Source organism: Tachysurus fulvidraco, chromosome 10 (assembly GCF_022655615.1).
Source record: "Tachysurus fulvidraco isolate hzauxx_2018 chromosome 10, HZAU_PFXX_2.0, whole genome shotgun sequence".
Taxonomy (NCBI): Eukaryota; Metazoa; Chordata; class Actinopteri; order Siluriformes; family Bagridae; genus Tachysurus; species Tachysurus fulvidraco.
In genome coordinates this window covers 18,307,737-18,324,454 of record NC_062527.1, presented here as the reverse complement: position 1 = coordinate 18,324,454, position 16,718 = coordinate 18,307,737, and the positions used below count along the sequence as shown (strand labels likewise).

Sequence of the window (16,718 nt, the reverse complement as noted above, 5' to 3'; positions counted from 1 at the left end):
AATAACTCAAATCTGATGACCATGTGAGCCTAGAATGAAGTCATGTTCTTCCAAAGAAGAGATTGACCAGCACCAGCATGACATTTCCAGCATAATTATTTTCAGTGAAAGACATTTTATTTTCAGCTCCAAAATACAAAGGCATTCTATACAACTGTGTGCAATAGTGATGGTCCACAAACATTTGGCCATATAGTTTAATTCTCCTGCAACTTAACCAATGGAATGTGTCAACTGTGGATATCAGCAGAAATAGCAATTTCATTAGTCAAATAACCTGAGCTTGTATGTGGTGACTTTGGATCATTAATGTAAATTTTAACTACTCCTTCATGCAGTCAGGTTCATATCTGGTTCTTTCCCAGACTTTTAGCACAAAGTTCAAAGCACACAGATGTATTGAATTTTTTTGTATGATGTAGCTTTCAAAATTTCTTGCACTGAAAGTAATTATGCTGGATGCGTCACGCTGGTTCTGGACAATCTCTTCTTTGGAAGAACATGACTTCATACTAGGGTCACATGGTCATCAGATTAAAGAAAATTTCTAATTGATCTTAACAAATATTCATTCATTCATTTTCTCCCTACTACTACTCGGGTCACAGGAAGCCTGTGCCCATCACAAGCTTCATTGGGCATCAAGGCAGGATACACCCTGGATGGAGTGCCAACCCATCGCAGGGCACACACACACACTCATTTACTCACACACTACGGGAAATTTTTTCAGAGATGCCAGTCAACCTCTGATGGCCACAGGCTTCACATCGGTCATCACCAAGAGGAAATATGTGACCTCTGTTATGCTTTGAAATACTCCAGAGATTTTCATATAATACATTCTCTGAAGTTCACAAAGAATGGAACGAAAAACAAAAAACATCCAGGGATTTGGAGCTGACAGGAAACTCTATTGCATCAAAGAAAGACTTTTTTTCCAACTGAAATGCATTTCAGAACGAAGATGAACCTCGAGGCAGAACCTGCCGTGGTGACTCTGGTCAGTCAAGAACATGAAACTGAAGCTTACAATAGGCACAAACTGTTAAAGATGGGATGAGATATTTAACAATAATACAATGATCTAAAGCCATATTATATAAATGAAATGATTTTGAATAAATCTGTGTAATTATTTATTTATAAGCTTATGCTTCTATCTTGATTTAAAGATTTCTACACAAATCTACAATGATGGCAGCCAAGCCAGTTTGTTGTCTGAATGTCTGAATTGAGGTCTGAGCTTTTTTTGTTTTTATGTAAGACTCTTTTTTTTTTATCACATTTAAGTCTGAATGAGTGTTTTTCTCAAAAATTACATCACCTTTTCCAATTTGGGATCTTTGGATGCTATATTTTATTAGATGTCACTGGATTGCCACAGAACTCTGACTCGTGCCTGCAAAAACTTAAGTCTAGGAATCCATCTGCTGGAGTACAACTTCTGAAAAAAGAACAAAGCAGTACTTTGTGGATCTTTTAATAGATTCAGAGGCTACCAGTGTTCTGATATTTGAAGAAGATTTATACTTCACAGTGGATTACAGCCTTATTCCAAACCTGAATTACGGGTTTGACCTTGTTGGATTTCTCCTGGCCTAGTAGTACATGGATTATCAGAGCTGTGGAGCCTGGTTTGAGGCCTGAAGGTGAGGTTTGGATCTTTTTCATCTTTTTGAATGTTACTGGATGGCCATACATTTTGTTTTATTTTGGGTTGCTGAGGCCCAGGACTATTAGGATTATACTTACTGGGAAACGATTTTTCTGAATTAAGGACTCAATTTTGCTTCTGGGTTTTTCCAGGCCAGTAGCATATTGACTATCAAAGTTGGGGACCCTGAGTGTGGAAGAGTGACTAAGTCACTCTGGTCTATAGATCTCTCCACTTAATTTGTACAATCTGAAACACACACGGCTATCAGTTTTGTCCTTGATACATCAGCATCATGTATTTCCTTATATTTCTGATGCTTATTTTTTGCAATCAGGAATTTAATGAATTAAATGGGCACAGTGAGGAGAGTGAACTCAGGTTGCACTTCCTACACTTCAGACAATTCTCAACCTTATCGAGGGAATTTCTGGAGTTATATCATCAGTCAATCAGCCCATTTTTATTGAATGAGATCTTGTATCTTCAGAATCTTATGGTGTTAAATGACTATTTTATTGTCAAGGGGGACTCTTTTTCTCAGTTTACCTTTAATGGGGCCTAAAATTAAAATTACGATGTATGGTAATGCTTTTATTGATGTTATCTGGAAATGTTCAGCCAAATCCTGGGCCGACTACATCTATTCCTTGTGTACCCACTCCTTCTGATTTTAAAAGTAGAACAGGTCTTGGGTTTATACATTTAAATGTTAGAAGTTTAGTTCCTAAAATGGATATGATTAAGATTTGAGTAAATATGACAAATGCTGATATAGTCGTTCATACTGAAACCTGGCTTAAGAAATCTATAACTGACGATATGATTTTTATTGATGGCTATAAAGTTTATAGAACTGATTGAGTAGGTAAAGGAGGTGGAGTGGCCATCTATGTCAAATCTAAGTTTGTTAGTTCTGTAAATTTGTCAATTACTAGAGCTAAACAGTTTTAAGTATTGGCCATCAAAGTGGGTATTTCAAAATGTAATAATATCACTGTGGTTGGCTGTTACAGACCTCCTTCTGCAACAAAAGATGCTTTTAAAGCCTTATCAGATATTTCACGAGTTAAATGACTCGGAGTTCATCCTAATGGGGGATTTAAATTGGGACTGGCTCTCAGGGACATCTGATTGTTTTAAAGAATTGTGCGACTCCTTAAATCTTGCACAGCTTATTAATGTACCAACAAGACCAAATCTTAAAGTTCAGTACAAGTCTACTTTACTTTATTTATTTATAACGAATAATGTTCAAAAATTTACAACTGGCATATTTTGCAATGATATCAGCGATCATTGTGTAATTGCTTGTGTCAGGGATGCAAAAATTCCTAAGGTAAAACCCCACTTTATTTTTAAAAGATATCTTAAAAATTTTGAGGAGCAAGCTTTCTTGCATGATTTGTATCACAGTGACTTAAGAAGAGTACTTTTAATACAGGGTGTTGAACTGGCATGGGAATATTTTCAATCAATTTTTTTGTCTATCTCTAATAAACATGTTCCCATTAAGAAAATCAGGATCAGTGGTAGGGACAATCCCTGGTTGTCAGACAGTCTTTCAGAGCTAATTCATTTGAGAAATAAATCATGGGCGCAAGCCAGATTCTCAAATGCTCCTGCTGATTGGACTACATTTAAAACATTGAGGAATAAGTGCACGTTGATGATTAGAAAGTCTAAATCTGAGTTTTATTTAAAGTCGGTTTCAGAGAATTTAAATAACCCCTCAAAATTTTGGAAATTAATTAAATCCTTGTCAGGTACTCATGTAGCCTCTAGTCTTCCAGAATATATTCAGGTTGACGTAGATAAAATAAAGGATAAAGATGTTATGATCAATCAGTTAAATAAACACTTTATTCATGCTGGTTCTACATTTGATAGTTTAAATGCAAATGCAATTAACCCATGTTCTGTGGGTATCCCAGTGATTGGGAATTTTGATGTGTTTGTTCTAAATCCTGTTTCAGTAAGTCAAGTTTGCACAGCTTTGAAGAGCATTGACCACAAAACATCTGTAGGCCCAGATAACCTAGATCCTTATATTTTAAAAGTGGCGGCGGATGTTATAGCAGAGTCAGTAACTTGTGTTTTTAATCTGAGTCTTTTGTCACATTCTATACCTAAAGTTTGGAAAGCTGCTTATGTTCTACCATTATTTAAAGATGGTGATCCCTCAGACATGAACAACTACTGTCCAATCTCTAAACTTTCAATTTTGGCTAAGATCCTTGAATCTCAGGTAAACATACAGTTAAAAGAGTTTTTATTTGACAATAATATTTTAAACTCTTTGCAATCTGGTTTTAGAACTGCCCATAGCACCATTACTGCTACTTCGGTGGTGATAAATGACCTTATTGGTGCCCTGGACAGAAAACAGCACTGCGCTGCCTTGTTTGTTGACTTATCCAAGGCGTTTGATTCAGTGGATCATGAATTGCTACTGAACAAACTTAGAAGTGCATGTTTTGAACCTGGGACGGTGAAATGGTTTGGAAATTATTTGTCGGATCAGTCTCAGTGTGTTCATGTAGAGAGTCAAAAATCTGATTTTCTTAATATATCTAAAGGGGTCCCCCAGGGGTCTATGTTGGGTCCTATTTTGTTTTCTATTTATATAAATGACCTGGGTAATGACATTCAAGCAAAAAAACACTTTTATGCTGATGATACTATTATTTATACACTTGCTCCGTCCGTAACACAGGCAGTGCAAGAACTTCAAATTGCATTTCAGTCATTACAGAGTGCTTTTGAGAGCTTAAAATTGGTTTTAAATTCACAGAAAACAAAGTTTATGATATTTTCAAAGGCTCATTCACAAGTACTTGAGCATCTTAGCGTCTATACATCTGATGGTAAAAGTATTGAAAGGGTATCTTCATATAAATACTTGGGCATTCAGCTTTTGTTTAATGTACATATTTTTAATCTAATCAGAAAACTCAAAGTAAAAATTGGGTTTTATTTTAGAAATAAATCTAATTTTTCATTTCATGCTAAAAAGAAACTTGTTGAGGCTACCTTCCTAAGTGTGATTGATTATGGGGATATATTATACATGCATGCAGCCTCTTCCATTCTAAGACGTCTTGATTCAGTTTACTATGCTTCTTTACGCTTTATTACAAATTCAAAATCCCTTACTCATCATTGCATTCTTTATGAGTTGGTTGGTTGGACATCACTAACTATACGAATAAAACAGCATTGGTACATTTTTATTTATAAAGCAATGCTAGGTAAACTTCCAGCATATCTTTGTACTCTTCTTTGTGTTAGTTCTGGCAGTTACCAGTTGTGCTCTTCAAAGTGTTTGATTTTAAATGTACCTAGAGTTTTTACTGAACTGGGGAAAACTGCATTTTCCTATTTTGGACCTTTGGCATGGAAGAATTTGCAAAAAGATTTAAAATTAGAGAAATTGGTGTCTATTGGTGAATTTAAAAGCATCATAAAGAAAGTGGTAATGAATGCATGTGATTGTTTTTGTTGAGAGGATCCTATGTTTTAATATTTCTTTTTATTTTTGTACTTGTTGTATTTTAATATGTTGTCAAACTGGATGGCTGCTACCTTGGCCAGGTCTCTCTTGTAAAAGAGATTTTAATCTCAATGAGACTTCCTGGAAAAATAAAAAATAAAATTTGAATTGACCTTTGACATTTTCTCTATTCTTTTGTTTTAGTTCTTCACTGTGGAATTTAGATCATGATTTGGATCATTTGAAGGTTTAAAAAGTAGAAAACACTAATTGAAAGGTCATGCTTGGTATCAGTTGTTCTGATTGTGTTCACTGACATGTTTTGACTTAGTGGCTATCCATGAATAGGTACATAGTATAAAGTGATCAAACTGAGTCAACATTTTGAACATATTGCACATTTACATCATTATTAGTTTGAACCGTTCCACCTGGTCAGCAGAAAGAGCAGTATAGTTATTTTCCTTTTGCGATTTTCCTCTGGGAAAAATCACTTCCTAATCTTTTGAGGCTTGATGCAATGAATTAGGAATCTAACATTAAAAAGCTGAAGCTGACTGGATTCACCTTTTAATTTCTCCCCAACAAACATAACAAAGCAGCATCAAGTAAGGAGTCTTTAACCAGTTGGAAAATATCCTAATATCTTTATTCATGGCTGCACTAAGAGATTACAGAGTGTAAAGTGCTGCTTCTCGGAGCAGGCGTCAGGTCACTTCGGGTAGAAACGACAAACAAACGCGTCACTGGTTCCAGCTCAGTCATCATGTTTGAGTTTGCGGATTTTGCCCTTGTGACGGTCGATCTCACGCTGTAGACGCTCGATCTCTTTCTTATGGTGCTCGATCTCATCCTGGTGGTGCTGCTTCAGAGTGGCCAGCTGCTCCTTCTCCTTTTGCCTACATACACACAAACACACACACACACAGAGAGTGACTCAACAATCCAATACTAAAATGTCTTTAGTAGTCCTTATCAAATGTTGTATAATAAAGATGAACCCTAACAATGACATAACATTTTAGGAGTGTAATATTAATAAATAACAATAAACAAACATCACATAATGCTGATACTTATGGAGTGAAATCTCTCTGGATAAGGAAATATTTAGGAAAGTAATAATCAAAAGCTGTTAAATTATCCCTTATTGTAAAGAAATAAAAGGCGATAAATAGTGTCACAAAAAGCCTTGTCTTGTGTCCCCCCACTCACTCACATACCTGAAGTAACGCTCCTCATCAGCTGCCTCTTTCTTCCCAAAGGCTCCTCCAGCTTCCCTGATAGAGCCACCACCTCCTCCACCTTTACCTGCACCTTTCCCCAATTCACCCAGCTGCGCTCACACACACACACACACACACACACACACACACACACACACACACACACACATTATACAATAATGATGACAATATTAATTCATACTAAACTCTGGTTTGCAATCTTGGTCCCATGCATTTATCTACAGTGACCCAACACACACACACGTGCACACACGTATGTATGTACACACACACACACATACACACAAACAAACACAAACACAAACAAACACAAACACACACACACAGACACACACACGTGTTGAAGCAGCCTCGAGGCTTCCCTTATTATTCCCTTACAGGCCACCGTAGTTTCACCTGCACTAACACTCCTAATACCGCAAGTCTGTTTACTAGCAGATTTCACAATGCACCATATTGTGTCTATACAAAAGAGACAAACAGACATGTTAGCAGTTTTACTTTCTACAACGAAACAGACACGTATTTCCTACACACGTGCCCTGTATATGTGGCATGAAACACTTCCATCTTCTCCTTATAAAAGTTCACTACATATCCAATTGGGACAAATCCAAAATGGCGCCCGGATTAAAAGCAAAAAACAAAAAAATAAACACAGACGACAAAATAAACCGCACACAAACGCAGATACCTGGTCCGAGCCCATGCGGATCTGAGACGTGAAATAAGTCCTTAAACTGCTCCTCAACAACCGCGCCATGTTTTTCCCAACAGCGAATTGCCCTGTAGCGGATTCAGTGCCCTTGTATCTATGGTCTAAACACGGAACTACTCAGGCGCACCTATGAACTTTCTCAGGCAGCGACGTCACAGCGCGCAAACAGTGTCAACCTGATGCCATCTGGTGGTCGTGTGTTGAATTACAACAGACTTTCCTCTACTTTCGGCTTTTCCCGTTGGGGGTCGCCAAAGTGAATCATCTGTTAACTCCATCCTCATCACCCTCTTCTCTCGCAACAATTAACTTCATGTCTTCTTTCAACACATTGATAAATCTCCCCCAACATCCTTCTACCAATATAACAATCTCCATCATCTGTACATGTCCAAACTATCTCAATCTAGTCTCTCTGTCCTTGTCCCTAATACAGCCAACCTGAGCTGTCCCTCTGATGTGCTCGTCCCTAATCCTGTCCATCCTCATCACTCCTAAAGAGAACCTCAACATCATCATCACTCCTAAAGAGAACCACAACATCCTCATCACTCCTAAAGAGAACCTCAACATCCTCATCACTCCTAAAGAGAACCACAACATCATCATCACTCCTAAAGAGAACCACAACATCCTCATCACTCCTAAAGAGAACCACAACATCATCATCACTCCTAAAGAGAACCTCAACATCATCACTCCTAAAGAGAACCTCAACATCCTCATCACTCCTAAAGAGAACCTCAACATCCTCATCGCTCCAAAAGAGAGTCTCAACATCCTCATCACTCCTAAAGAGAAACTTAACATCCTCATCTCTGCTACCTCCATCTCTGCCTGGTGTCTTTTCCTCACTGCTACAGTCTCTAACCCATATAGCAGAGCTAGTCTCACTACTGTCTTAACACTCCCGACACTTTTCTCCACCAATTCAAACCCGCCTGCACTTGACTCTTTACCTCTTTTCCACACTCACACTGACAATTTGCATGTTTCAATTTGGCATGTTTTACGCTGGATGCCCTTCCTGACACTGCTCTCTGTAGTTATCTGGCTTGGGACCTGCACAGAAGTCACTGGCTTGCAACTGTGGCTAGATTACTTTGCTGACCTGAAGAATTTATTGATTTATTGGTTTAATAATTGAGAAATTGTTTCAGGTTTCCAGTCATGCACACAGAGTACTTTAATCATCTATATACAGTGACGTTCTCATGCTACAGTTGTACACTTCTTTCCAGACTCAGCACATAAATGTTAATGAACAAGTAGCAAACTAAACACTGGACACAGATGCCAGTGTCCAGGTATTTTTTCTTTGCTCATATTTTCTCGCTTGTAAGATGTACATCTTCTACTTCCTGTTCCGGGGTCTGCATTAACTGCACGTTTTTCGGGGCCTTATGAGATCTTGGAGAGGAGGGGAGAGACAGATTATGTATTGTGTACACCAGACAGAAAACGCCAGAAACGGGTATGTCATATTAATATGTTGAAAGCCTACCATACCAGAGATAACAAGGAGTCACTCCAGGAGAAGAGAGGCCGTGCTGTCTGTCCTGTAGGGGTCGCATGTGACAGAGGTTCATCAGTGGTGGAACAAGATAACGCCGAAAGTTCGGAGTTTGATCCCCCTTTGTTATCTGTTAGATTAGCTAATTCTGAAACTTTATCCAATTTGTCAGGCTTTTTGATACATCTTAACACTGATCAGAAGGATCACTGTCCATCACTGTCGTCCTGCTAAGAAAAAAACTCAATAAAACAAAACACATCAACTAAATCTCAGGTACGAATACTTAACTAACTAAAGAAAACAGGAAAGCGACACCTTCAGCATAGAACGCCACTAACTACGCTGCCTAATAACAGAAATACAAGGATTGGCATCCGCTCATAACCTAGTGTGTCTAAACAATTTCACTCTGCGTGATGAAATGTAAGTCACGTGACAAACTAACCTGGTCCCAATCACTATGTATCGGAGAAGGAATGGAATAGGCACCGTTAAAGTGAAAGTCGAGTCACAGCATAGACCTCGATAACTGTATAGAACAGTTCACAAAGCGAACCACTTAACACACAATAACTAAACACAGAATTAGGAATAAACCAAGGCAAAACAACAACAGATAAGCAAACGCAGGTGAGCAAACAACCAGGTAAGTCAACGCCCCCTCTCCCGCGCTGTCACATCCGGGTCTTTATACCTGGCCAATAACACCGGATTGGTTCCTGGAGTGGTTCATGGAATGATGACTGGCGGCTGAATCGTCCAATCACAGGACCTGCAAGGCGGGACAGTGAATAAAGGGGGAAAGAGAGAGAGAAAACAATACGGGACGTAACATGTAAATAAATGTAAATGTGAATGTGGCTTAGTGGTTAGCACGTTTGCCTCACACCTCCAGGGTTGGGGTTCGATTCCCGCCTCCGCCTTGTGTGTGCGGAGTTTGCATGTTCTCCCCGTGTCTCGGGGGTTTCCTCCGCGTACTCCGGTTTCCTCCCCCGGTACAAATACATGCATGGTAGGTTGATTGGTATCTCTAGAAAATTGTGTGTGTGTGTGTGCCCTGCGATGGGTTGGCACTCCATCTAGGGTGTATCCTGCCTTGATGCCCGATGACGCCTGAGATGACTCCCTGTGACCCGAGGTAGTTTGGATAAGCGGTAGAAAGTGTGAGAGTGAATGTAAATGAGATAAATGCAGGCTTCTCCTTCTTTCTCACCATGTTAACCAAATTAAAGGGTGTATCCATTTTCGTATTTGAGGATGTATGATGAAACTTGATGACTCTGTTGACCTTTTATGAACATCATTACAGCCCAAGCACACTGTACATTATGTTAAAAACGTTGACACGGTTATGATGTTCATTCAATTTCTACAATGAGATGTGCTATATGTGTGTTATGTTAACCATCCATGAGTAATACATTTGGAAAAGGAAAATATTTCAGATGGGCTGAAATGTGAAATCCATCCTGCCACCTTGCACCCATAGGTATGCAGGTTTACATCTCACTGTGGCTAATTGGTTATCTGAGCCTTTCTCCTTTTCCCCACAGAAGACGGAGAAAACTCAGGCAAAGTACAAAGCATAGAGCGGTTTGCTCTGCATTGCTATTGCGAAAAAGGCTGACTTTAGATGACTGATTGAAATGATTCATACTGACTCACAGTATGTGATTCATACCTTCTCCTCAGGGACCAGCATATTTCTGCCGTGACATTCACGTCTTTCTTTTCTGCAGTGATAATTGTGAAGGGGAACCTGGACCCTTTCTTACACCCTGACCTTCCTACACTCTAACTGCCATTGACGTTTCAACCAGAATTACAGGAATATTAACTATCATTATAACTAACTGTCAGAGAGCCTGGAGGCAGTTCATCTTTCTTATGCTTTTTTTTTTAATCAACAAGCCTTTAGAGATATTACGTTGTTCTGAGAAACAGATCATTAGCAACATAAAAGACAACAAACAATGAGAAATTTTGGTTATTGTTTTGTTTGTCTAAGAAGTATGACACACTTTCAGTATCACTCACACACACACACACACACACACACACACACACACACACACACACACACACACACACACACACACAGCAAAAATAATTATAAATAATAATAAAAAAAATAATACAGTGTAATGATAAAGTACACTATTTATTATTATTCATTCATTCATTTTCTACCGCTTTATCCGAACTACCTCGGGTCACGGGGAGCCTGTGCCTATCTCAGGCGTCATCGGCATCGAGGCAGGATACACCCTGGACAGAGTGCCAACCCATCGCAGGGCACACACACACTCTCATAAACACACAATATGGACAATTTTCTAGAGATTCCAATCAACCTACCATGCATGTCTTTGGACCGGGGGAGGAAACCGGAGTACCCGGAGGAAACCCCCAAGGCACAGGGAGAACATGCAAACTCCACACACAAGGTGGAGGCGGGAATCGAACCCCGACCCTGGAGGTGTGAGCCACCGTGCCCCCCCCCATTATTATTATTATTATTATTATTATTATTATTATTATTATTATTATTATTATTATTATTATTATTACTGCTTCTTTAAACCTCCTTACTGTTTCTTTGTGCCATTTTCAGGCTTTTAAATCTGTTTTACTTGAAATTTTTCAGTTACAGTCAAAGTAAAAAATTCTTTATTTATTTGTTTATTTGTTTGTTTTACACACACACGTACGCACCCTCACCCTTATACACATACAGTACACACCTAGAGGCAATTTAGAATCAAGCTGGAGGAAATGACACAATCCTGAGCTCCCAGGGACCTGAGACTGGAGATTTGCTATAAAAGTGATCAAACTTTCATCTAAGAAAATGTTCAACTTTTCTATCATGACTAGTGTGCAACACATGGAAACTAGGGCTAACAATTTCATTAGCACTCCTGTATCATCCTGTGGATTCTGATTACACATCAATTACACGCCATATGCAGAAGTAGAACCATAAATAGAACTGCAGATTGTTTTTTGGATCATGAATCAGTCACTTCCTGGCAACTGTGAATCACCTGAGGGCAGTCATGTCAAATTTAACCCTTTGAAGATGCTTCTATATCAAAAGAAATATCCAGATTTGAAGTGTGTACTGGCTGTTGTGGTGTAGTCTGACCAGCAGGGGGCAGGATGTAGTCATAAATCCACAAAACACAACAAAATCATACTCAGATTTTTGCAGAGATAAGTGAGTACATACACACACACACACACACACACACACACACACACACACACACACACACACACACACACACACACACACACACATATGAAATCCTCCACTCAGGACTGATTTTGAGCTCAGGTTTGTTTCTGTTTTTGTCTTTTGTGCAGTTCTAAACACCACTTCAGCTGTGTACAGAGTTGCCAGGTGTTTGCAAAATGTCCAACCCAGGTACATGTCAAAAACTGCACAAAAAGGATCTAAAACTATCCCAAAAGTCCAGGTATAGGGAAATGTGAGACACTGCTTCCTTCTCTACTTTCCTACTGCATAGAAAACTAGTTTACCATGATGTAGTTCACCATGATGTAGTACACCATGATGTAGTTCACCATGATGGAAACTTCTTCAAAACATTCCCAAAAAACGTTTTCTAATCACAGACTTCCTTTTTTCCAAACTGCCCAATAAACCCTACAAATCTGGCAACCCTGGGCATGCTTGTTACTTTTCTACTGTTTTTTTTTCTTTTTTTTTTCCAACATTTGTAGTGTTTTATTTCTGTTAGTTTATCATTTTATCATCTACTCAATAAAACTCTTGACACAAAGCCCCGTCCTGGGCAGTTTTCTAGCTTGCAACGAGGTACAAGGAAAAACACTTTCACAAACCTACCAAACTTTCCTGTGCACGTAAAATGTTTTCAGTCAGCAAAAAAATTTAAACACACACTTATGTAACCAGCATAAATGTTAATTCAAGACTGTGCATTTAAAAAAAAAAGGCATTCAAGTTTCATTCTGGCACAGTAGGTATAATGAGCGAAACGATGCCCTGCCGAGTCCTGATGAAAGTGGATTGTGGAAAGCAATGACTCACGAAGATAAAACATGGAGGTAAAAACGATTCGTTTTCAGGAGAGGTCCACATTAGCACTGCAACAGAAATGCATATTAATTATAATCATGAAAACATAATGTTTGATAGGGTTCCTGGATTGAAGTGCCTTTGAAATCTGCTAGCTGTGACATTAAACAAGCAAATAATACAGTAGGTTAGGGCAGAGCTATAAATGTAGAGAAATGATGTAAGAAGGGTGCTTTTACCGTTTCTGCTTTTTAGGATGTCGGTTAGTCATCAAGAAGTAGAATGGAAGTGCAAGGTCACAAAAGGTCGTAGTAACTAGATGTAATTTAGCCGAGGCGAATTTGGTCTGTTGCATAATGTATGATTTACTGTATTGCACATGAAGTATGTGTGCTGAACAGCTAAAGTTAAGAAACACAACCTCCAGTTGTGCAGAACTCTAAAGTGCTTCCACGCTCTTATATGGGCTTCCGGTTGGCTGTGTCCTCCTTTTCTCCCTCCACTGCTCTTGGTGTTCCACTTCGGCAGTTGCCATTGGAAATGGTCTCCTGGCAACCGCTGGCAGCAGTGCAATGAAAAGGTGAGGTTACTGAGTGCGTCTGAGAGCCAGCGGTTTCTTTACAAACCCATACAAGTGTGCTGAATGCTCACAATTTTGCACAACAATATCTGCTGAATGTAAAAAGGCAAATCTCCATTTTTAGTCAATGGAAGGTGCAGCTATAAGACACAAAACTGATAAATGCACTCATAATGCATGTGCATGACCTGCCTGCGAAAAATGCCCATTCATCATCACAGGCACAAAGGTAAAGCAAAAAACACAATGTAGTGTGAAGCTTTGGGAAAATAACTGATAATGGGATGTTATGATGCAGCCCAAATGTGTAACAAAAATGTGTTACTGTTACTGATTATTTTCCAATAATACTGTACTGTACTGCACCTCCCCTGGGTATATCTGCTCCAGGTCCCTAGAGGGCACCCTACCCTGAAATTTAAATGATTTCTTAAAATTCATTTCCTGCCTCATTTTAAAAGGTAGAAATTTTGATTCATCTCATTGATTCAGTATTGGTTCACCAAAACGATCAGTTCACTGAATTTAATTCACCGATTCTTTTCATGTAAATTACTTCATGAAGCAATACAGATATTATTGATAGTAAGTCTTTATCGCATTCATTTAGTACAATCGTTTAAAAACAGCAAGTTTGCAAGACACAGATTATTTTCTCGAAAGACAGCCAATCATTGCAGGCTCATTTTGAGAGAGTGGTTTTGCATGTGTGTAGTAAATGAGTATTTTTCAATGATACAATAGTAAACAAAAAAGGCAACTTCAGGTATAGTGGTCTATAATATGAAAAACACAGTACTGAAAAATACTGTTCCTCTCATCCAAATTGCTCTGCATTTTATTCAACTGAACAAAGAACATCAACAGATGCTGAGTCAGCAGATCCTCAGTCATTCACCCACTTTGTTCACTTTGTTCACAAAACAACAATTTTGAGTTTGTTTAGAATCAGTAGGTCTACCACTCTTGTTCAGACACAAAGTAAGATGCAGATATGTTCAGTACATCCAACCAGTTATATTTACCTTCACAGCCTGCTTTTAATTCTTCTGCTTTTTGCACAGATACAAACATCTTCAAAGTGCTCATTCGTTCTGTTATTTCTTGAATGTCAAGTCTTAGTTTGTTCATATCGTTCATTTACTTCCTTCAGTCTCATTTAGTCTCAACACTAAGTCTCATATTAAGGTGCATATTTGTTCAATATGTCCAACCAATGACATGAAGTCTGTGAAAAGCTGTCAATATGTTTTACACGGACGGGATGTGAACAAAAAATATGAGTCATAGAATTGAGCTAGAATGATTCATTTAAAAACACTGATTCTTTTAGTATTCGGTGACAAATCACAACGAGTTCCAATTCAATTCATTAGACTATGCACTAAAATTATGCACTCTACTACATGTTACAACATACTTTTGTTTGGGACATGGCAACAGACTCATAGACACATTGTGATGCCTTGCAATTTGTGCTTTCTACCTTGGAAGTTCGGAGCTGTTGTTTCCTTGGGTAGTTGTTCTGTCTCAACTTTATCTCAGGTTCATCTCAACTTGTCTTCTGGTTTTGACGCTACATCTCATTACTGGTATTTTGACCATGTCATAGTAATGGGAGGACCAAGGCTTGAGAAGCTTTGAGGCTTGTCACTGATTTGCTGGGATCTAATCTATTGAAAACTACTACTATCAAAAACAGTGGCATCTTGTGGTTTGCAAAAGTTATAGCAATGTTAAACTCACAAGCACGTGATCACGTTGCTTTGGCTAGAATGCGATGCCTTGTTTATCAATTCTCTAAAAATGATACAAAACTATTAATGGGACACGCAACATGCCACAAAGTCAGTAAGTAAATGTGTAAATGTCACTAACTTCATCAAGTCATACATAGGTGTCTTCCTCTAGTTATGTTGTTGTTATTGTTCATCTGATCTGCATATTTGATTTTCCACCGGTTTTACACCGGATACCCTTCCTGAAGCAACCCTCTCGTTTTATACAGGCTTGGGACCAGCACTGAGAGTGGCTCCTTATTCTAGTTATATTTCTGAAAAACATGTATGATTTGTCATATGTACACATTATGTCACTAACACTACTGTAGCAACTGTTTCTGTGGAAAATACTATTGATTGTATTTGAAATTTATGTGGCGAACACAGATAAGTGGAGTGATACAAATAGTGAAATCTCATGGAACACTGCACGTCCCATCAAATTAGAGGACCAGAGGTATACTGTATAATGAATATCTTTGTTATTATCATAAAAGTATAATAAAATGTGTATGGTATGTACAGTGTCGCTTGAAAGTTTGTGAATCTTTTTTTTTTCAATAGTCCTCTGGCTTGTCCACATGATCTTCATGGGCTAGCAATGTTCTTTTTGGAGAGTAGCGGCTTACTCTGCCTAGCACACCAAAGCTGTTCAGTGTTCACCTGATGGCAGACTCATTAACATTAACATAAGCCAAAATGAAAGAGGCTTTAAGTTGCTTAGAAGTAACTCTGGGTTCCTTTCTGACCCAACAGACATGTCTTGCTTTTGGATTGATCTTTGTTGGTTGACCACTTTTGTGAATGTACCAACACTCTTAAATTTCATCTATTTGTATAGACTCTATTTAACTGAGTCCATATATATATATATATATATATATATATATATATATATATATATATATATATATATATATATATTAGTCCAAACACTTAAGAGAAGGACCTTTTCCAGCCTGATGAGCAACAATAACACTTTTTCTCAGTAATCTCCATTGTTTTTGCAATGATCCTCTTCTACAAACACACACCATGAACAGGACACTCATGGAGACCTGATTGTCATCTCATGGACTGAAATCAGATGGACTTTAATTTGACCGTAAAATTAAAAACTAATCCTAGAGGTTCACATACTTTTGTCTATCACAGATATATAATATTGGACCATTTTCCTGAATAAAAAAAAAATCAAGTATAATATATTTGTCTGATCTGTTTGATTGGGTTCACTTTGTCTGTTTTGGGTCATATTTATGTAGAAATCTAGAAATTTCTAAAGGTTTCACAAACTTTCAAACAACACTGTATGTATTTATGATATGATATGATATGATATGATATGATATGATATGATATGATATGATATGATATGATATGATATATTTCATCCCAGGTCTTTTGGGTGTTACATTGGATATATATTGTTTATATTGTCTACATTTAATCCTTTTTTGTAATTATTTTTTCAAAAGCCTTGTTCATTCTTTTACCTTAGTCACCCCATGTCTAATACCTCAGCAGCACCTTGGATGGGTGCTGCACCCATTTCCCTGTTTCCATAGTAACACTTTTTTCCCTGTAGAGGAGCTGGATGTTGTGTGTTCCCTGGGTGATTATATATGCACAGATGGATGAAAATTAAAGCAAAGCATAA

General features: G+C 38.1%; 1 protein-coding gene and 1 long non-coding RNA gene across 2 annotated transcripts; both read right to left on the bottom strand.

The window, feature by feature from the left end:
- Positions 1 to 5,782: 5,782 nt before the first annotated feature.
- atp5if1a (ATP synthase inhibitory factor subunit 1a) lies at positions 5,783 to 7,315 on the bottom strand. Its single transcript, XM_027165095.2, has 3 exons — positions 7,092 to 7,315; positions 6,374 to 6,486; positions 5,783 to 6,049 (listed from the first exon to the last, which is right to left on the bottom strand). Exons 1-3 carry the CDS (start codon positions 7,158 to 7,160, stop codon positions 5,908 to 5,910), a joined length of 324 nt encoding a protein of 107 aa, XP_027020896.1. The 5' UTR covers positions 7,161 to 7,315; the 3' UTR covers positions 5,783 to 5,907.
- A 692-nt stretch (positions 7,316 to 8,007) lies between these two features.
- LOC125145721 lies at positions 8,008 to 14,885 on the bottom strand. The gene is made up of 3 exons (XR_007144162.1): positions 14,764 to 14,885; positions 9,077 to 9,403; positions 8,008 to 8,858 (listed from the first exon to the last, which is right to left on the bottom strand). It is a non-coding gene; the product is annotated as an uncharacterized LOC125145721 (long non-coding RNA).
- Between the last annotated feature and the right edge of the window lie 1,833 nt (positions 14,886 to 16,718).